Raw genomic sequence first — 16,577 nt, forward strand, 5'->3', positions numbered from 1 at the left:
CCCATCAAATCCCCTAGCCTCCATCCCCGTGTCCTGGAGGCTCACTTCCTGGTGTAGCCAGTATCTCAGCCACTGCCCATGTGTTCAAGTTTGGACTCTGTGTCAGTTTAGCAAAACTCGAGTTTCGGTGAGGACTGTCTAGATCAGGCTGACCTGTAAGTATTTCTGTGGAGGGTTATCTCCATTACATTAATCGAGATAGGACAATAAGCGCACTCTGTGGGGCACCGTTTTCTAGGAAAAGCATTCTGCGCTGGGTAAGACTGGAGAAGGCAAACTGAACCCTGGCACACCTGCATTAACTATTGTTCTATGCTCTTGACCCTGGATACACTGTGATAGACAGCTTCTAGTTTCTCGGGCCTTGAAATGATGGCCTATAGCCCAGAAATATGACAAAAAAAAAAAAACACCTTTTCCCCTAGGTAGCTTTAATCACAGCATTGAAGGGAGCAAGCAAAGGCACCTTGGCCTGAGTACTGCCATTTTGACTTCAGACTCCATTTTACCTGTAGGGTGAAATAAAGTTTAGGTTCCCAAACCCTAGGGGAGCTGAGCAAATCAACATTTTCCCTAAACCGTAGAGACAGTCTGTTACTTCCCTTAGTCACCTAAGACATCATGGCTGTTCCTAACAACAGAAAGAACAAATGAATCTGATTGGTTGGACTGAAAGGCTAGCATTGTATGTCATTTGACAGTGATGAGACACTCAAGGAAAGTCCCTCATCTTCTATTCCTGATTGGTGGAAATTGTGACTGTAACTTGGCAACAAATGTTTGTGAAGGCTGTACTTATAAACCCTGCTTCTGCCCCTGCTCGGGCTGTCAGGGGAAACAAGGCTGCCAAGTCCTTGTCCTGCAGACCTGACCAATCAGCGATGATTTATTAAAACCCTTGGAACCCATAAGTGTTGTCTCTCTCCTTCCTCGTGGTGCATGGTGGGCTAGGTGTAACAGCATCAGGAAACGAACTTCCCTTGAATGGGGTAATGGTGCCTTTCCTTTCTCCAGTCTTGGTGCTCCCAGCTAAAACGAAGGGGAACGTGTCCTCTCTTCTCCAAGATTTGGGATGTGCTCCTCGGCGACAAAGCCAGCTCACGGTGCAGCAGATCTCCCTTAACCTCCATGGGCTGCCTTGGAAGTATACAAACTCAACAATCATGACAGTTCCAGAAATGAAGCCACTGTGAGCTCACTCCTGGCACACCCCTGTAGGAGCAAAGGACATCAGAGAGGGGCTGGCCCGGGTCACCAGAGCTACACAGAGCCAGGGCCACCAGGACCACACAGAGCCAGGGCCACCAGGATCACCACAGAGCCAGGGCCACACAGAGCCAGGGTCACCAGGACCACACAGAGCCAGGGTCACCAGGACCACACAGAGCCAGGGTCACCAGGACCACACAGAGCCAGGGCCACCAGGACCACACAGAGCCAGGGTCACCAGGACCACACAGAGCCAGGGCCACCAGAGCTACACAGAGCCATGGCCACCAGGACCACACAGAGCCAGGGCCACCAGGACCACACAGAACCAGGGCCACCAGGACCACACAGAGCCAGGGCCACCAGAGCTACACAGAGCCAGGGCCACCAGAGCTACACAGAGCCAGGGCCACCAGGACCACACAGAGCCAGGGTCACGAGGACCACACAGAGCCAGGACCACACAGAGCCAGGGTCACCAGGGCCACCAGGACCACACAGAGCCAGGGCCACCAGGACCACCCAGAGCTGCAGTCTACCCAGAAGCACGGTCTTGTGGCAGCCCCACTTCATTAGGAGCTGGGCTTCGGGGAACAGGTGATTAAAAATGAAAAGGTGCTTTCAAGAGTGATAAGGTTTTTATATTTATTTATGTTTATGAAAACGCACTCCGGAATGTCCCACAGTAAAAGAGCATTTCCATTAGCCCACACAGGGCCTCTGGGTTCCGCCCACATCTGTAATGCACCAGGCACTTAGAGCTAATGAAACCGAACTGCCTTCCCAACACTCTGCAGAGCCAACTTCTTGCTGAGAACCAGCGAGCTTTTTAATGGAACCTCTAAAAAGGTTCCCGGGAACCTCTCTAAGAGGCTGCTCCAATAAACTTGGTGTGCCGGGATACCTCCAGATGGTACAGCCCTTCCCTGGAGCCTGGGGTCACCAGAGCTCCTGAGAAAGCACAAAGGCTGCTGGGGAAGAGCACGTGACTCTGGAAGACTCAATACCTTTCTAAAAGTTTCTTTTTTGAGATATATCCGAAATCAATGGCTTGTAATTTTTGCAAGGTACCAAAGATGCACCCAGCTTCCATTTTCAATGAGCAGCTTGCCCTGGTCATTGTTGACTCCAGTGACTCTGGGGTGAGGGTTATATGCCACCGTGCTTAATTTTAAAAGATAGCCAGAGCACTGGGCGGTGGTGGCGCATGCCTTTAATCCCAGCACTCAGAAGACAGAGGCAAGCGGATCTCTGAGTTAGAGACCAGCCTAGTCTACAAGAGCTAGTTCCAGGACAGACTCTTAAGCTACAGAGAAACCCTGTCTCGAAAACAAACAAAACAACAACATCAAAAGATAGTCAGAGGTGGGTGGGGGCAGTGGCATGTGTTTGTTACACAGTACTTGGGAGGAGGGCAGAAGGACTGAGAGTTCAAGGTCAGCCTGAATTGTCAAGTACAAACAGAAAAAAAGGAAAGAAAACAGTCCTGGAAGCTTCACTAAGTGATGCTTTTCCGCCAGGTAGCAGGGCTCGCTAACGCCACACAGAATCCCCAGAGCCAGCTCAGGAGAGAAACGAGAGGAAGCAGATATAGCCAATGTCCTCTTAACTGTGACCTCTGTTTGGTGATACCAGAGTGTTCAGAAGGAGGGAAGGGATGGACCCAGTATACGGGAAGGAAGAGGGGAGAGAAAAACTGGGATAAAGATAGATACTGACGGAGAAAAAGACAAACAGGAAGAGAGGCAGAGAAAGACAAGACAGGAAAGGTGTGGCACAAGGGGGCAAGCATGTGAGACACCAGCAGAGAAGGGGTGGGTGGGTCATGCAGAAGCAGACCGGGTGCAGGGTCAGAGAGCCAGCCATGGCTCAGGCATCACATCTGCCACTATCAAGAACAGTCCTCTGGATGGAGCCTCGGAGGGGCACGAAGGGTGGGGTTCAATATCTCCTGACCTAGGTTAGGGGAGAGACTTCAGTGCCAAGGGCCAGAGCAGGGAGTCTCATGGAAGCAGGCTGCATGTGCTACACCCATGGTCCACACGTACAGAGCTAAACAAGATGCACAGCAAACGAGGATACACAGACAGGCAGGTTTAAGTGAGGTTTGCACGTTACAAATAAGTGGGTGACATGCTGTGTTGTCTGTGTTGTGGGGTTTTAATTTGCAGGGCTGGGAATAAAATCCAGGGCCTTTGCCTTGCTGAGCAAGTGCCCCACCACTGAGCTTTACCTTCAGTGTCGTAAGATGTTCCTCTTGGGGGAAACTGGCTGAAAGCCACCATTTCTTTCTGGTCTCTAGGGACCAACAACCATCTCGGAAAGTTCCTAGGCAGGGAGGGATGACACTCAGTGGTGGAGTGCTTGTCTGGCGTGCAGAAAAGACTGTGGGTTAGCCGGGTGGTGGTGGCACACTTTTAATCCCTGCACCCAGGAAGCAGAGGCAGACAGACCTCTGTGAGTTGTGAGTTCAAGGCCAGCCTGGTCTACAGAGCTAGTCCCAGGACAGCCAGGGCTGCACAGAGAAACCCTGTCTCAAAAAATAAAAATAAAAAAATAAAAAAAGACTGTGTCCCAGCATTATGGGATGGAATCATAAGTTCCCAAAGTTCCCTTGGCTAGCACACGGATTGTATGTGATTTTCTATTGTTGTGATAAACACCATGACCCAAAGCAAGCTGGGAAGGAAAGGGCTTATTACATTTTACAGGTTATAAACTCTAGGTTAGGAAGCCAGGTTAGGAACCCAAGGCAGGAGCTAAAGCAGAGGCCACAGAGGACTACTGCTAACTGGCTTGCTTACCTTAACCTATTCAGCCTGCTTTCTTACACAGAGCAGGCCCACCTGCTTCGGGATGGCATTGCCCACAGGGGGCTGGGCCCCTCTACATCAGTTAGCAATCATGAGTATACCTCACAGGCATACCCATAAGCCAATCTGAGGGAGGCAATTCCTCTGGTAAGCGTCTCTCTTCCCAGGTGTGTGTAGGTGTCTTTCGAATTAACAAAACCTAACCTGCACATGCAGGGAACACAAGGCAGCTGAGAGCAGCCATGTTGTGGCAGGCTGGGCCAGGGTGAGAAGGAGGACACATGCTTGGAGAAGGGGTCAAGACAAGCTCAGGACCTGTTGGCAACCCGGGATGGAGTGTGACTTACCAGAGTAAAGATGAGCAGAGCTTTGGGTGATTCGACCGGGGGGGGGGGGGGGGGGGGGGCGGGGAGCAAGCTCTCCCCTGGGTTCCAGGTCCTGGGGCTCTGTCTCCCACAGAGTCTAGGGTGAATTCCCCCAAACAGTAAGGCTCCTGTGGTAATGAACCAAACTTATAACTTTGACAAGGCACTTGAGTTTAGGAACAAAGCTAGTTTGCCAAAATGATCCTTTCTTCTTTAGTTAAAACCCTTTGTTAACCGCCAAGCTAACGCCTTCCTCCAAAACAGACAAGATTAGCTTGCCTCCATCACCCCAGGCAGATGGCCATCCAAGGAGGCTAGGCTGTGCCCCAAGAGAGCAGAGCCAGGTCTCAACCAATGCCACTCACTGGCACTGTAGGCATGGCTCCAAGAGCCTGGCCAATCAGATGAGCAGGTCTCTACAGGACACCCAAGGTCTGTGTCAGCGCTACTGGGGGGCAGTGAAAGGCATCGAGGATGTGCCCAGTGGAGATCTCACTTGAGAAGGCAAAGAGCAGATTAACTGAGCAGGAGCACTGGCTGGGACTGATAGAGGATGCCAACAGGAGCCACTGAAATCTGCTGGCCTGGTCTGTCACCTGGCTACCCTGTCCCTTTAAGAGACAAGCTCCGCCCACTCCCAACCTCCCCCCCACCATTCCACCTTCCCCTCCCCCTTGCCCCCTCTCCTTTCCCTCTGTCTGCCCTTCTTCTAGAGAGGCAGCTTCTGCCTCTCTCTCTCTCTCTCTCTCTCTCCTCCCCACCCTTCTCTTCTTCTCCCATTCCCTTCTCCCTCCATAACCCACTAAATAATCTCTATACCCAGCTCTTGCTGCCTCAGGCCACCTGCCAGGGGACCCTCAGAAGCCTCAGGTGACCGGCCACCACCCCTCGTGGGACTGGTCCCCCCACCACCTCTTTATAAATGATAACAGCCACCCGGGTCTCAGGAACTCTTCACACAACCAAGGCCATTAGAACAGAGAACAGAACCAGGACTAGGAACAGATAAAACCAGAGAAAACAGGCCATCCAGGCCCAACCCTTCCTACTACAGTGCCGGGGCTGTGATGAGTGACCATCCCCAGCTTGTTTTGGCTACAGTGTTTATCTTAAGCCAAACTTGGTTTTGTCTCCTTGCATTTCAAACTGACAAAAATTGGGACATGGATACACACACACACACACACACACACACACAGAGAGAGAGAGAGAGAGAGACAGAGACAGAGACAGAGACAGAGACAGAGACAGAGAGCTGCCTCTCCCACGTGCCTATGACCATGTCCCTCCTTCCGTTGCTTAACCTTTCCTGGAGAGTCATCACACTCCAGACAGGGCACCGACAACAGATCAAAGAAACGATGTCACCAAAGCCTAGTTTGACTAATCATTAAGTTTAATCAAAGTTACTTACAGGAAACATGGACAATTTATGAACAGCTAGACCTCTGAAGAAGAGAGCCCCCAAATGTTGGTCAGTTACGTCCTGCTCACCTGCACAGACCCCCGGAGCCACATCTTATCAGCCCCACCCACTGCAGGAAATGTTAGTGGCCTAGGGTCTTGTCAGATAATTGCAGCTGTTACTGATGTTGAGATGAAAGTGACCAAGTCAAGTCCAGAGAGCAGAATTCCACAGCAGGTATAAAAATACCTGTAAGCACACCCTGATGTGAACGAATGGGCAGACAAATGTGTAAGCTGGGGAAAAGGACAAATATCCAAAAATTTCTGAACCGCTGCCCAGATAAGTTTTGTGCCTGCCGCTAAAGCTGCCCCTCAGGTGTTGGCTGTTTCTGACTTCCAAACAGTACGGCATGGAAAGAAGAAGGTCGTATCACTGTGGACACACCTGACAAGCGTCTTTAGGCCATGACAGATCGTGGGGACATTAAGTCAGGTCTCATGGTACAATGAAAACAGTACCTTACTATGGTATGCTCTCCGTGAGGTGGAGCCGGGGAGTAGGGGTGGGGTGGGGTGTGGCAAGAGTACACCTGTTTCAAGAGCACCTTATAGCCTAGGCTAGACTGATGGCTATCCAGCAGGTAGGCTTCACTCCACGGGACTGATGCTGGCACCTGCAGGGTTCACGGTCAGCAGCGTCATCTAAGAGGCTCACAAGGACCAGGGGATGGAGGTCACTGGGCTCAGCTCTAATATTCTAACAGGCAACAGGACGAGCGACAGGCGACAGCCACACAGATCTGTGAACTCTAATCCCCAGAAAATCATCCTCAACCTTCTACACGCTTGATCTGTAAAAGGGAAAGGGAGGTAGAGTTCAGAACACGAGAGTGCACAGGGGAAGTGGGGGATGCAGAGTGGGGGAATGAGAAGGGTGAGGCAGAACGGGGGGGGGGGGGGGGGGAGGGATTTCCATCCCCTGCGGAGCTCTCCTCGGTCCTCGCGCGCCCCCTGGTGCCCAAGGGCCGCCCCTGCAGGTGGCACAGCTGATCGGCCCGCGGTGCGCAGCGCCCTCGTGTGGACGCACACGGTCATCACCTGCAGCAGCCTCCAGAAGCCAGGCGCTGATTCTGAGTCCAGTGGTGACCAGATACTGAGAACACCAAGCTAGTTTCTGCAAAGTCACAAGCGGCCTCAGCCGAATCTTAGAGGCAGGGAAGCTGAATGAGTACAGGAACCCCAGCATGGCTCACCGTGACCAATCTTGGGTTTGGGGAGTGGCTCAAGCCATGACCCGACACTGGGGGCCTCCAGCAGTCAAGGGCAGGGATCCCACCCAGCCAGGTCAGGTCCAGCCTTGGCCTGATGCTGACATCTCAGAACCTGGCTAAAACTAGGACTGTACATTCCCTGAACAGCCACATAGGAAGCAAGAGGCAAACCCTGGACCATCAAGGATCCTACAGACTGGGGACGACTTCCAGAGGGGCATCATTCCCCAACTTATTAAGTTCCCAGGAGCAGGTGTTAACGGGGCCTGTGCTCTTCTCCACAGACCGCCAAAGCCTACAGACAATGCTGGTTTCTGAAGGCTGTTTCTCCACCCCTATGTACACCAGGGCCCTTGAGGGGAAAAAGACAGAACGAAGTGCCAAGGAGGTGGCAATCCGCCTGGGGGGAATAACAACACTCAAAGACTCTGGGCACCCTGATTCCATTGGTAGCTGTCTGTCAGGGTGACTGGACATGGAGCAACTGTTTTGTTCCTGTGTTTGGGAAGTCAAACCTGCTTCTCTGATTGCGGAATAGTGCGTTCCACCCTGTGTCATTACCTCATCTTTGGCTTCTCTTACGCCAATGAAAAGGATGCAAACCCTCTTACCCTCTACTTAGCACTGACCCCGATCCTTGGGGACTGCAACTGTCCTACCTCCCAAGCTGCACAACTGAACTCTAACTCCATATCCTGTGGGGATAAGAGGACAATTGGAGGCACGCATGGCCTGAGATCTACGGCCAATTCCCAGGTACGCCAAGTATTCTGACCTTGAGCCACTTGTTTAACCTGCTTCCCCTCTGAGATGGGATTGCAAAGGCAGTGATTTCTGTTAGATCCAGTACTCGGGTCACTGCCTGATACCATGGATATGCCGGCTGATGTGGCACCCATAAGTGGACCGTGTGCTCTGAGAGAAAAGATTGCTGAACAAGGCCCATGACCAGCGGCACTGACAGTCAGTCCAGTGTAGACTCCTCCACGAACCCTAATCAAACTTAGCAGACTGCAGGAAGGGCTAGTAAGAACAGCCCAGCAGGCTGGACACTCCTCAGGATGGAGAAGCAGGACCGCCTCTGCCTACAGCCTGGACAGCATCCAGCGGGCACTCAGAGGACACTGCTGTCATCATCTCCAACCCCCGTCCTACCTCCAGACTTAACGTCCTAGGGTGCAGCGGCACGCTCATGAGCATCACTTCCTTGACGGCAGTGGGCACACACCCAAGAGCAGGATCCGGCAAGGTGACACAGCACACGGTGTGGCTGAGAACTGACCATGGGTCCCCAGGCTCCGGTGCCCTAACCACCCCGTTGCCCCACCCCTAGGTTGTCAGGAGTCAACTGCCCACTTGTGTGTCTTGCAAGAGACAGCTGCAGTTGTCCAGGGGCAGAGATAACGGTAGTCAGAGGATGTGAGAGGACAGCACACCACACTGGGGACCAAGTGCCAGCCCAGCAACCACGTCCCCCTATCAAGTCAGAATGCAGAGCATCCCCGGAGCCGACCACATAAGTGAGATGCATACCTTGTCTGAACCAACCGTTCCTTCTGCATAGTGCCCGGAAGCTACCTACCCACTTATAGTCCACACTCGACTCATTCCACACCAAAGGAAGAGTGTGACAAGTACAGGCAGATCAAGTGAAAACCCACCTTGTGCAGTGTCCCCACCATTCCCACCGAGGTTGTGCTAAACAAACGCGACACAAGTTAAACATTCTTGTGCTCGTGTTTAACTCCCTGAGCTCGCCAGAAGGTAAGAAAACACCCGTGTGCGCGATTTTGTAATTATTCACAACACTACATCCAACCAAAACCAATAGTGAGGAGGGCGCCGGAAGAGAACCATTTCCATACCGCCTTTAGAGACATTTCCGACCTTCTTCCCGAGCAAGAGACCCACAGTTCACACAGCGGGGCCTGCACACAGGCCCCGCTGGAACCAGAGGCTCCCGCCCAGGAAGTGGACGAGAACAACCCTGAAGAGGAAGGAACCCCAGTGACGTCCAGGCACTGGGTCTCAGTGACAGGCATCGGTAGGAACGGGCACCGCCAGTTCCCGGAGGGCCCCGCATGCCCTCTTCTTTGTGTGCATATTTGTGTCCAAATGCGTTTACTCTCTGGGCCATAAAGTGCACACAGGGACAGAACACTGGGACGAGGCTGCCCTGAAAACTGTAGCCACCACCTCCAAGTTCAGACTTTCGTCCAAGACCAGCCTGGACCCCACTGTCCTCTTCCGCATGGTGTACACCTTGTGTTCCAGGAGCTCGTGATTGGTGGACAAAACCCTTCTGACATGACTAGCAGGCACAGTTGCAGAGGGAGACACTGCCTCAATAAAACAGAAAAAGAACATTTTTAAATGGGGGTGCGGGGGATAGACAGTGGGATTCTGAGGGCATCCAAATTCCTTCCAGCTTTTCAGCATGTGATGGCTATTGCTTTGGGGACAAACTGGGCTTGATAGCATAAAAATTAGTTTAATGTTCACAATTAACGATCCTCTCCGCTTCTCAGACAAGATCTCCCAAGCCCAAGTCCAGAGCTGCGGTTTGCACTAAGAACACTCAGACCTGACCTTGGCTTCACGGCCATCAGCCAGGCAAGCTCTCCCTCTAGTGTTCATATGGGGGAACTGCAACTTCCTCAAAAGTGGGATGCTTTTAGGGAACTATTAAGTGTGCTTAATAATTAACCACCGGTAGCCATTTAGATGAAAGTGGGGCAACATTAAAGAGGACATTTAGAGTCAGAATATGCCAAGTCATGGAGCTTTTGAAGAGCCACTCCACTCCTAACACAAGGGTTAAACACACACACCAGTATCAAAAAACCAGAGGCTTTGCCATCTCCCCTAGATGGCACAGCTCTCCTATAGAATGTACACAGTGCTTCGGGCATAGCCCAGGGCTGGACATCAGGTGCCTGGTTTGAATAGCAGCTTCCACCAGACCTGATGGCACACACAGGAGACAAAGGCAGGAGAGAACCACCAGTAAGGCTATGCTGCCCCAGCCTGGGCTCCCTGTATTAAAAACATAGTAAGTAGGGTGCTGGAGAAGACGGTTCAGCAGCTGAGAACACTTGTGCTCTTGCAGAGGACCTGAGCATCCAAATGATGACTCAGGTTCACAAGCATCCCTACCTCGGTTCCAGGGAATCTGACACCCTCTTCTAACCTCCACAGGCACCAAGCACATACATGGTATCCAGATACATATGTAGACAAAACCCAGATATGTATGTAGACAAAACATGTATGCACATATAATAAATAAATCTAAAGAAAAAATTCACAGCTTCCCACCCAGGGCCATTGCAGAGGAGTTTACAATATTCCTCCTGCAGGGGTACCAGGCTTGGGACAAGGGGTCCATGGTGACCCTTAAAGTCCCTAAATCCAGCTTACCTGAAGTCCTTCACATCTGAACATCTGTAACTATGCGACAGCCCTGAAGACTACTCTTTAAAGCCACACATGGTGAAGAACGGCGCAGCACTCAGCTGCTTCAGCGGGGTCATGGTTACCACTGGCTTCAGGTATGCGCAATAAAAGGGGACATGTTTGCAGAGAACTGTCAGCTCTTTTCAGAAGTGTTTGAAGTTGGTAACAAGTTCCAGTTGTCAATTTTCAAAAAAAAAAAACTATTTTAAAACTTAATCAGAAATGGACTCTTGTTTCATGTTGAAATATTAAATATTTTGGGGGAGGGGAGGTCTGTTTGCCATTTTTAGAATTTGTCCCTTTTTTGTCTTTTTTTGCTTATTTGAGACAAGGTTTCTCTGTAGCTTTGGAGTCTGTTATAAGGAGGCCGCTTGTTTGTTCCAGGCTGCCCAGAACCAAAATAATCACACAGAAACTGTGTTAATTACAACACTGCTTGGCCTATTAGCTAATGCATATTTCTAGCTCACCCTTATCTCTTAAATCAATCCATTTCTACTATTTTATATTTTATCATGAGGCTTGTGGCCTACCAGCAAGGTTCCGGCTGGTGGCTTGTGTCTTTCTCCTCTGGTGGCTCCATGGCATCTTCACACTCCGCCTTCTTTCTCCCAGCAGTTTTAGTTTTCCCCGCCTAGCTCTACTCTGCCCTCTCACAGGCCAAGCCAGCTTCTTTATTCATTAACCAATAAAAACAACACATTTACAGAAGGACTTCCCATACCTGTCCTGGAACTAGCTCTTGTAAACCAGGCTGGCCTCAAACTCAGAGATCCCCCTGCCTCTACCTCCCAAGTGCTGAGATTAAAGGCGTGCACCACCACCCATCTAAATTTTTTATTTTTAAGTGTGTGTGTGTGTGTGTGTGTAGGTATGTGCAAGTGTTTGTGTATGGTTATGCGCAGTTACCCCCAGAGAACATATATACCCTCAGAGGACACATGCACCTCACGTGGGTACTGGGAATCAAACTAGGGCCCTCTGTGAGAACTGTCTGCGGTCTTAAGTCCTGTGCCATCCCTTAAGCTGTTGTTGTTGTTTAGCCCTTTGGGATATGGTCTTGTGTATCTTGAGTTAACTCTGAATTGCTTCCATCCACCTGCTAATCCTTCTCTCTACACCTCTGAGTGTCCAGACTACACATATGACTCAAAGACCAACCAATCTTAAACTGAGCTTCAACTTCAGCTGTCAGGATAGGTGCTGTATGTGCACCTCTGTGTAAACCACATACTTTTAACAGGTTCCACTGTTTGGGAGATGGATTCCCTTGAGAATTATCATTTGACTCTTGACAGTATTGTTCTTGTGTGCGATTCACATCCACTGCATCATTCTCTCCTCCCCCGACCCTTCTTCCCATCGCCGCCTCACCTCCTACCCTCCTGGTTGCAATAGCTTTCAGTTCCTAGGACTTCCACACCCTCTTCTGGAGTGTTCCCTGAGCCTTGGAAGAGTTGGCCTACTTGGGGCAAAGCACTGAGCAGTCACTTAAATAATTTAGATATTAAGTGACAAACTAAAAAGAAATATGTTTGCTATTTAAAAAAAGAAAGTCAATCTCAACTTCAAACTCCTCAATAGGATTAAATAAGCATTTTCATAAAGATTGAAAATGCCAATGAGGGACTTGAAAACGGAGACAGTAGATGGTGAGGAGCTATCACCCTGGAACTGAAGGGCAGTTCTGAAGGTCTGCCGTACCACACATCTCAGAAAGTTCAAGTTGGCACACCTGGTTATTTCAACATTGGCCCCTATAGGGTTCACCCTGTCAACCTGACTGGATTTGAAATTATCTGTGGGATACAACTCTGAGTATATCTGTAAAAGTGTTTCCTGAAGGTTTAACCCTGAATGTGGACCACAGCATACTGTAGGCTGAGCTCTCCAACTGATTAAAAAGAAAATGCCGGGCAGTGGTGGTACACTACTTTAATCCCAGCACTCGGGAGGCAGAGGCAGGTGGATTTCTGTTTGAGGTCAGCCTGGTCTACAAGAGCTAGTTCCAGGACAACAAGAGCTGTTACACAGAGAAACCCTGTCTTGAAAAAGAACATAACAACAGGAAGGCAGGGAGGGAGGGAGGGAAGAAGGGAGGGAGGGAGGAAGGGAAGGGAGAAGAGAAGGAGGAAGAGAATAAATAGGGCACAAAGGAGGAGGTAGGGAGGATGGGTGAAGGTCTGGGAGGAGCTGGGGAGGAAAGTGGAGGGCAAATACGATCAAATAAAAATATATTTAAACTGGTTTTACTTATGTTAAGTTACGCATTTTATTTCAATGTGGGGGAACACTACTTTTATTGTTTAGTCTTGTCACCTTGACATAATCTATAATCACCTAAGAAAATCTACCTGAAGATTTTCCAGGCCAGGTTGGCCTTTAGGCATGTGTGCAAGAGACTTGTCTTTATTAGCCCTGGCCCACCATGAATGGCACCATTCCACAAACTGGGCACTGTATGTGTAAAAGCCACCAAGGCATGCATGCATTCTCGCTGTTCTTGCTGCTTGCTTCAAGTTCCTGCCCTGACTTCCCTACAATGATTGGCTGTGACTTGCTACTGTAAGCCAAATAAACCATTTCTCCCCAAGATACAGTAACAGAGATGAAAACTAGGACCCTGAGGATAATGTAAGGATAAATGTTGTGTTGGAATAGGACAAAGGGTATTTGTAGATAAAGAAAAAGTGTAAAATAAGTTCAGCTTGGGAGCCTAAGAAAATCAGCCTTCCTAAAGATGGTTTGAATAAGAAATGTCCATATTGTCTCCAAGTTAACACTTCACCCCAGGTGATAGTGCTCTTTGGGGGTTTAGGTGGCCTTGTCTAAAGACTGTGATCACTGGGGCCGGGCTTTGGGAGCTTAAGGCCTGCGTCATTTCAGTCCTCTCTCTCCGCTTCATGCTTAAGGTTCAAGATGTCCTCAGCTTCTGCTCCAGACACCATGCCTATTACTACCATATTGCCCTGCCCAAAGAAATCCTATGTCCTGTAAAACGCCTCAGTCACTAGTGTTAACTCAGTCATAGAAAAGTTACTAATATAGCCATACTTCCACACAGGAAGCCACACCTCGGTAAGAACGAGAGATAATTACACCTATCTGCATTTCAGTTTTACTTACACAATGATCTTCATTTAAGTGGAAATAAAGAACCTTGTTTTCCAGGAAGCCAGGCCTATCCTCTTCCATCCTTTCACCTTACACCAGACGGAGGAAGGAGCGGCAGCTTGAGAGCTCTGGAGAGGCTGGGTCTGTACTCCCTCCCTGGCTCTGCTTGCCCCAATTACTGGATCAGCAGGCTAAGATGGTTCGAGAACATCCCACAGGAACCAAACACCCAGATCCCACAGCTGTGAATTCAGAAATACTATGGGAGGCTTGTGCCAGCAAGGCATAAGACAAGTATTTCTCATATATGTAAAGTCAGGGTAGAAAAAAATATTTAAAATTATTATGGCTCTTAGAATATTCTTTACCTATCAGAAGGCATAATTGGTATATTCACTAATGATCTTTAAGGCCGAAAGGCGCTTCCTTACTCTGGGTCACTACCACTCCCTCTAATGGATGTTGGGACGAAGGTATTCTGATTTTCTGACGGTGGTTTTGATAAACATCATCGCAGTCAGCAGAGTAAGCCTTTTGTTGCATTATCCAAGACTGTGAAGAGCTCTCTGGCCAGTGAGGGGAGCCATTGGGCTGGCACAGGATTCTCTAAGCTCTACTGCACACTGCTTGGGAGAGGCCCTCATTTCCTGACGAGCTTTCCTAATTGCTACAAGAGGCCCATGTGTTAAGAGAGAGAGAGAGAAAGGAACTCGTGACAGTGGCTGTACGTTACAAAGACATTCTACCACTATGAAAACACATTCGACACAGAATCATTTTTAGCTGAATCTGTTTATTGCCTTCTATGTTTCATGGAAAATGTAACATGTTTCTTCAGTACGACTTTGTGAAACACACAGAGCATAGCTGGGTGAGACGCACTTCTACTCCTAGTCCACTTCTCAGGACAAATCATCAAGCTGTTCCACTGTAATTAAATACTTCTTGCAATCCGTGAACACCATGCTTAACATTTACTAATTTTCTCCTTTCAATATAGGCAATAATTCACCACTGTCTTTCAGTTCCTAAGAATTAAAAAACAAACAAACAGGTATTCGTGAGTATACAGTCATGCAAAAAGAAAAAAGTATCTAAGTAACACGTTTTTACCATATCTGACACCAAAAGGACACCTACTTAGCTAAACCTGCAAGCTTTCAACATGGTCATATTCTTACACTATAAAACTAAAGACAAGGCACAGCAGTAGAGCATTGGCCTACAATGCCAAGGCCCTGGGTTCAAGTCTCTCTCTTCTATCTCTTCTTTCTCTTCATAAGTAAATCTGAATATAAACCACACCATTAAAATTTATTTTAAAGCAAATACAGTCATCTTTTTGTATTCATGGAGACTGACTGTGGGTTCATACAGATCAAAGACAGCCCTTACAGAGAATGGTATGTAGTTACAGCCCCACATCATGCTATAAAGTGGATGCTGTCATGCTGTGCTGCTTGGGAAATAATGACAAAAACGCTGTACACTGCTGGGAACATGAAGGTCCTTGCACCCAAAGATCTCCAGGGAAACTAAGAATGTTAAGCATACAGGAAAAGATGGAGAACTTGTTCTTCCATCCAGAAGCTGGGAAGTAGAGGTGATTAATAGCCTGGTGATCAGTGTTATCTGTTGGGCCAGGCCCTATAAATCTCCTACAGCCAGGACCAGAGGTGGCTAGTAATCTAAATGACCATCATATTACCTATATAGCCAGGGGTTCCCCCAAGCTCCCACAACCAGGACCTGAGATACCTAACAGCCTAAATGACCCGTATGCTGTCTGTATAGTCAGGAGCTCCCTGCAAGCTCCCACATCATGATCAGAGGTGGCTACAAATGACCTCTTTGCTATCTGTAGGACTGAAACCAATCCCAATCTGCTTTAGGCCCCTAAACTAGCACAGGCAGCCTATCTCTAGAACCCATCTTCTTGAAGGGAATGACATGTACTTGAGTTTCGATGTAATTATGCTTTCTTGTGCACTAGGGGTTACATTACACTAGAAAACTTTTTTCCAAATTATACTGGGTTTAAATACGAAGTTTGATCAAGACTGACAAGTCGATCTGAACTGAGTTTTCATTCCCCCACTCAGTTTGCTTCCTTGCCTAACATGACATCTACAAAAACTCCTTCAGGACATGTTCCCAACAGACTTAAAAAGAAAAATTTGAAACAGTGTCTGATTATATAGCTTTGGCTGTCCTAACTCACTATACAGACCAGGCTGACCTTGAACTCACAGAGATTTGCCTGCCTCTGCCTGTCAAGTGCTAAGATTAGAAGCATGTACAAGCCACCAAATCCAGCTTCTACAGATTGTGTGTGTGTGTGTGTGTGTGTGTGTGTGTTCTTTAGTGGTTGACTTTCCACATCCACATCTAGAACCCACAGATGGGAGGACTGGCAAACAATCTCAGGTTACAAAGTTAAAAGGGTGTTCTAAACCAATAGATTAGTGAACACAAAACCACTGAGAAGAGCTAGCCATAGTTCAGGCATGGAACAGATCAGGTAGCCTCCAGTAGCATCCAGTCTTCTGAGAGTCTCTCTTCCCTGAACACAAGCTAATACTGCCACACCACAGTCCATTTTCTGATCTCCAGGTTTAAACCTACGCTCTGGTGAGAAGCACAGCAACTCTACCTAATAATAATAAGACTCTTTCCCTCTGAACCTACACTGAAGAGCTCCGCTATCATCTGAGCACACAACTCAGACATCTTCGCTAGGCATTTTAAATCACTTAACCCAGGGCTCCAAGTTCAAGCATTCCTCAGTTCATCAGTGCCTGTCAACAGCAGCCCTTTCCAGGCCGCCAGACTGGACAAGTCACTGAGTTACTGACTCGGTCAACAAAAAGTATCAAAGCTCTAAGAGAGGCTAATCAGAATTACCATGCAGAATGTACTAACAAACAGATGGAAAACTGCAC

General features: G+C 48.8%; 1 protein-coding gene across 1 annotated transcript in view; it reads right to left on the reverse strand.

The window, feature by feature from the left end:
• Positions 1 to 14,408: 14,408 nt before the first annotated feature.
• Positions 14,409 to 16,577, reverse strand: part of Glrx3 (glutaredoxin 3) — a 30,413-nt gene continuing 28,244 nt past the window's right edge. The window contains exon 11 of the mRNA XM_085693266.2: positions 14,409 to 14,663. Coding sequence (XP_085549392.2) covers positions 14,613 to 14,663 — 51 coding nt within the window. The 3' untranslated portion in view covers positions 14,409 to 14,612. The remainder of the gene's footprint in view (positions 14,664 to 16,577) is intronic.

Source organism: Myodes glareolus, chromosome 7 (assembly GCF_982192425.1).
Source record: "Myodes glareolus chromosome 7, mMyoGla1.1, whole genome shotgun sequence".
NCBI lineage: Eukaryota > Metazoa > Chordata > Mammalia > Rodentia > Cricetidae > Myodes > Myodes glareolus.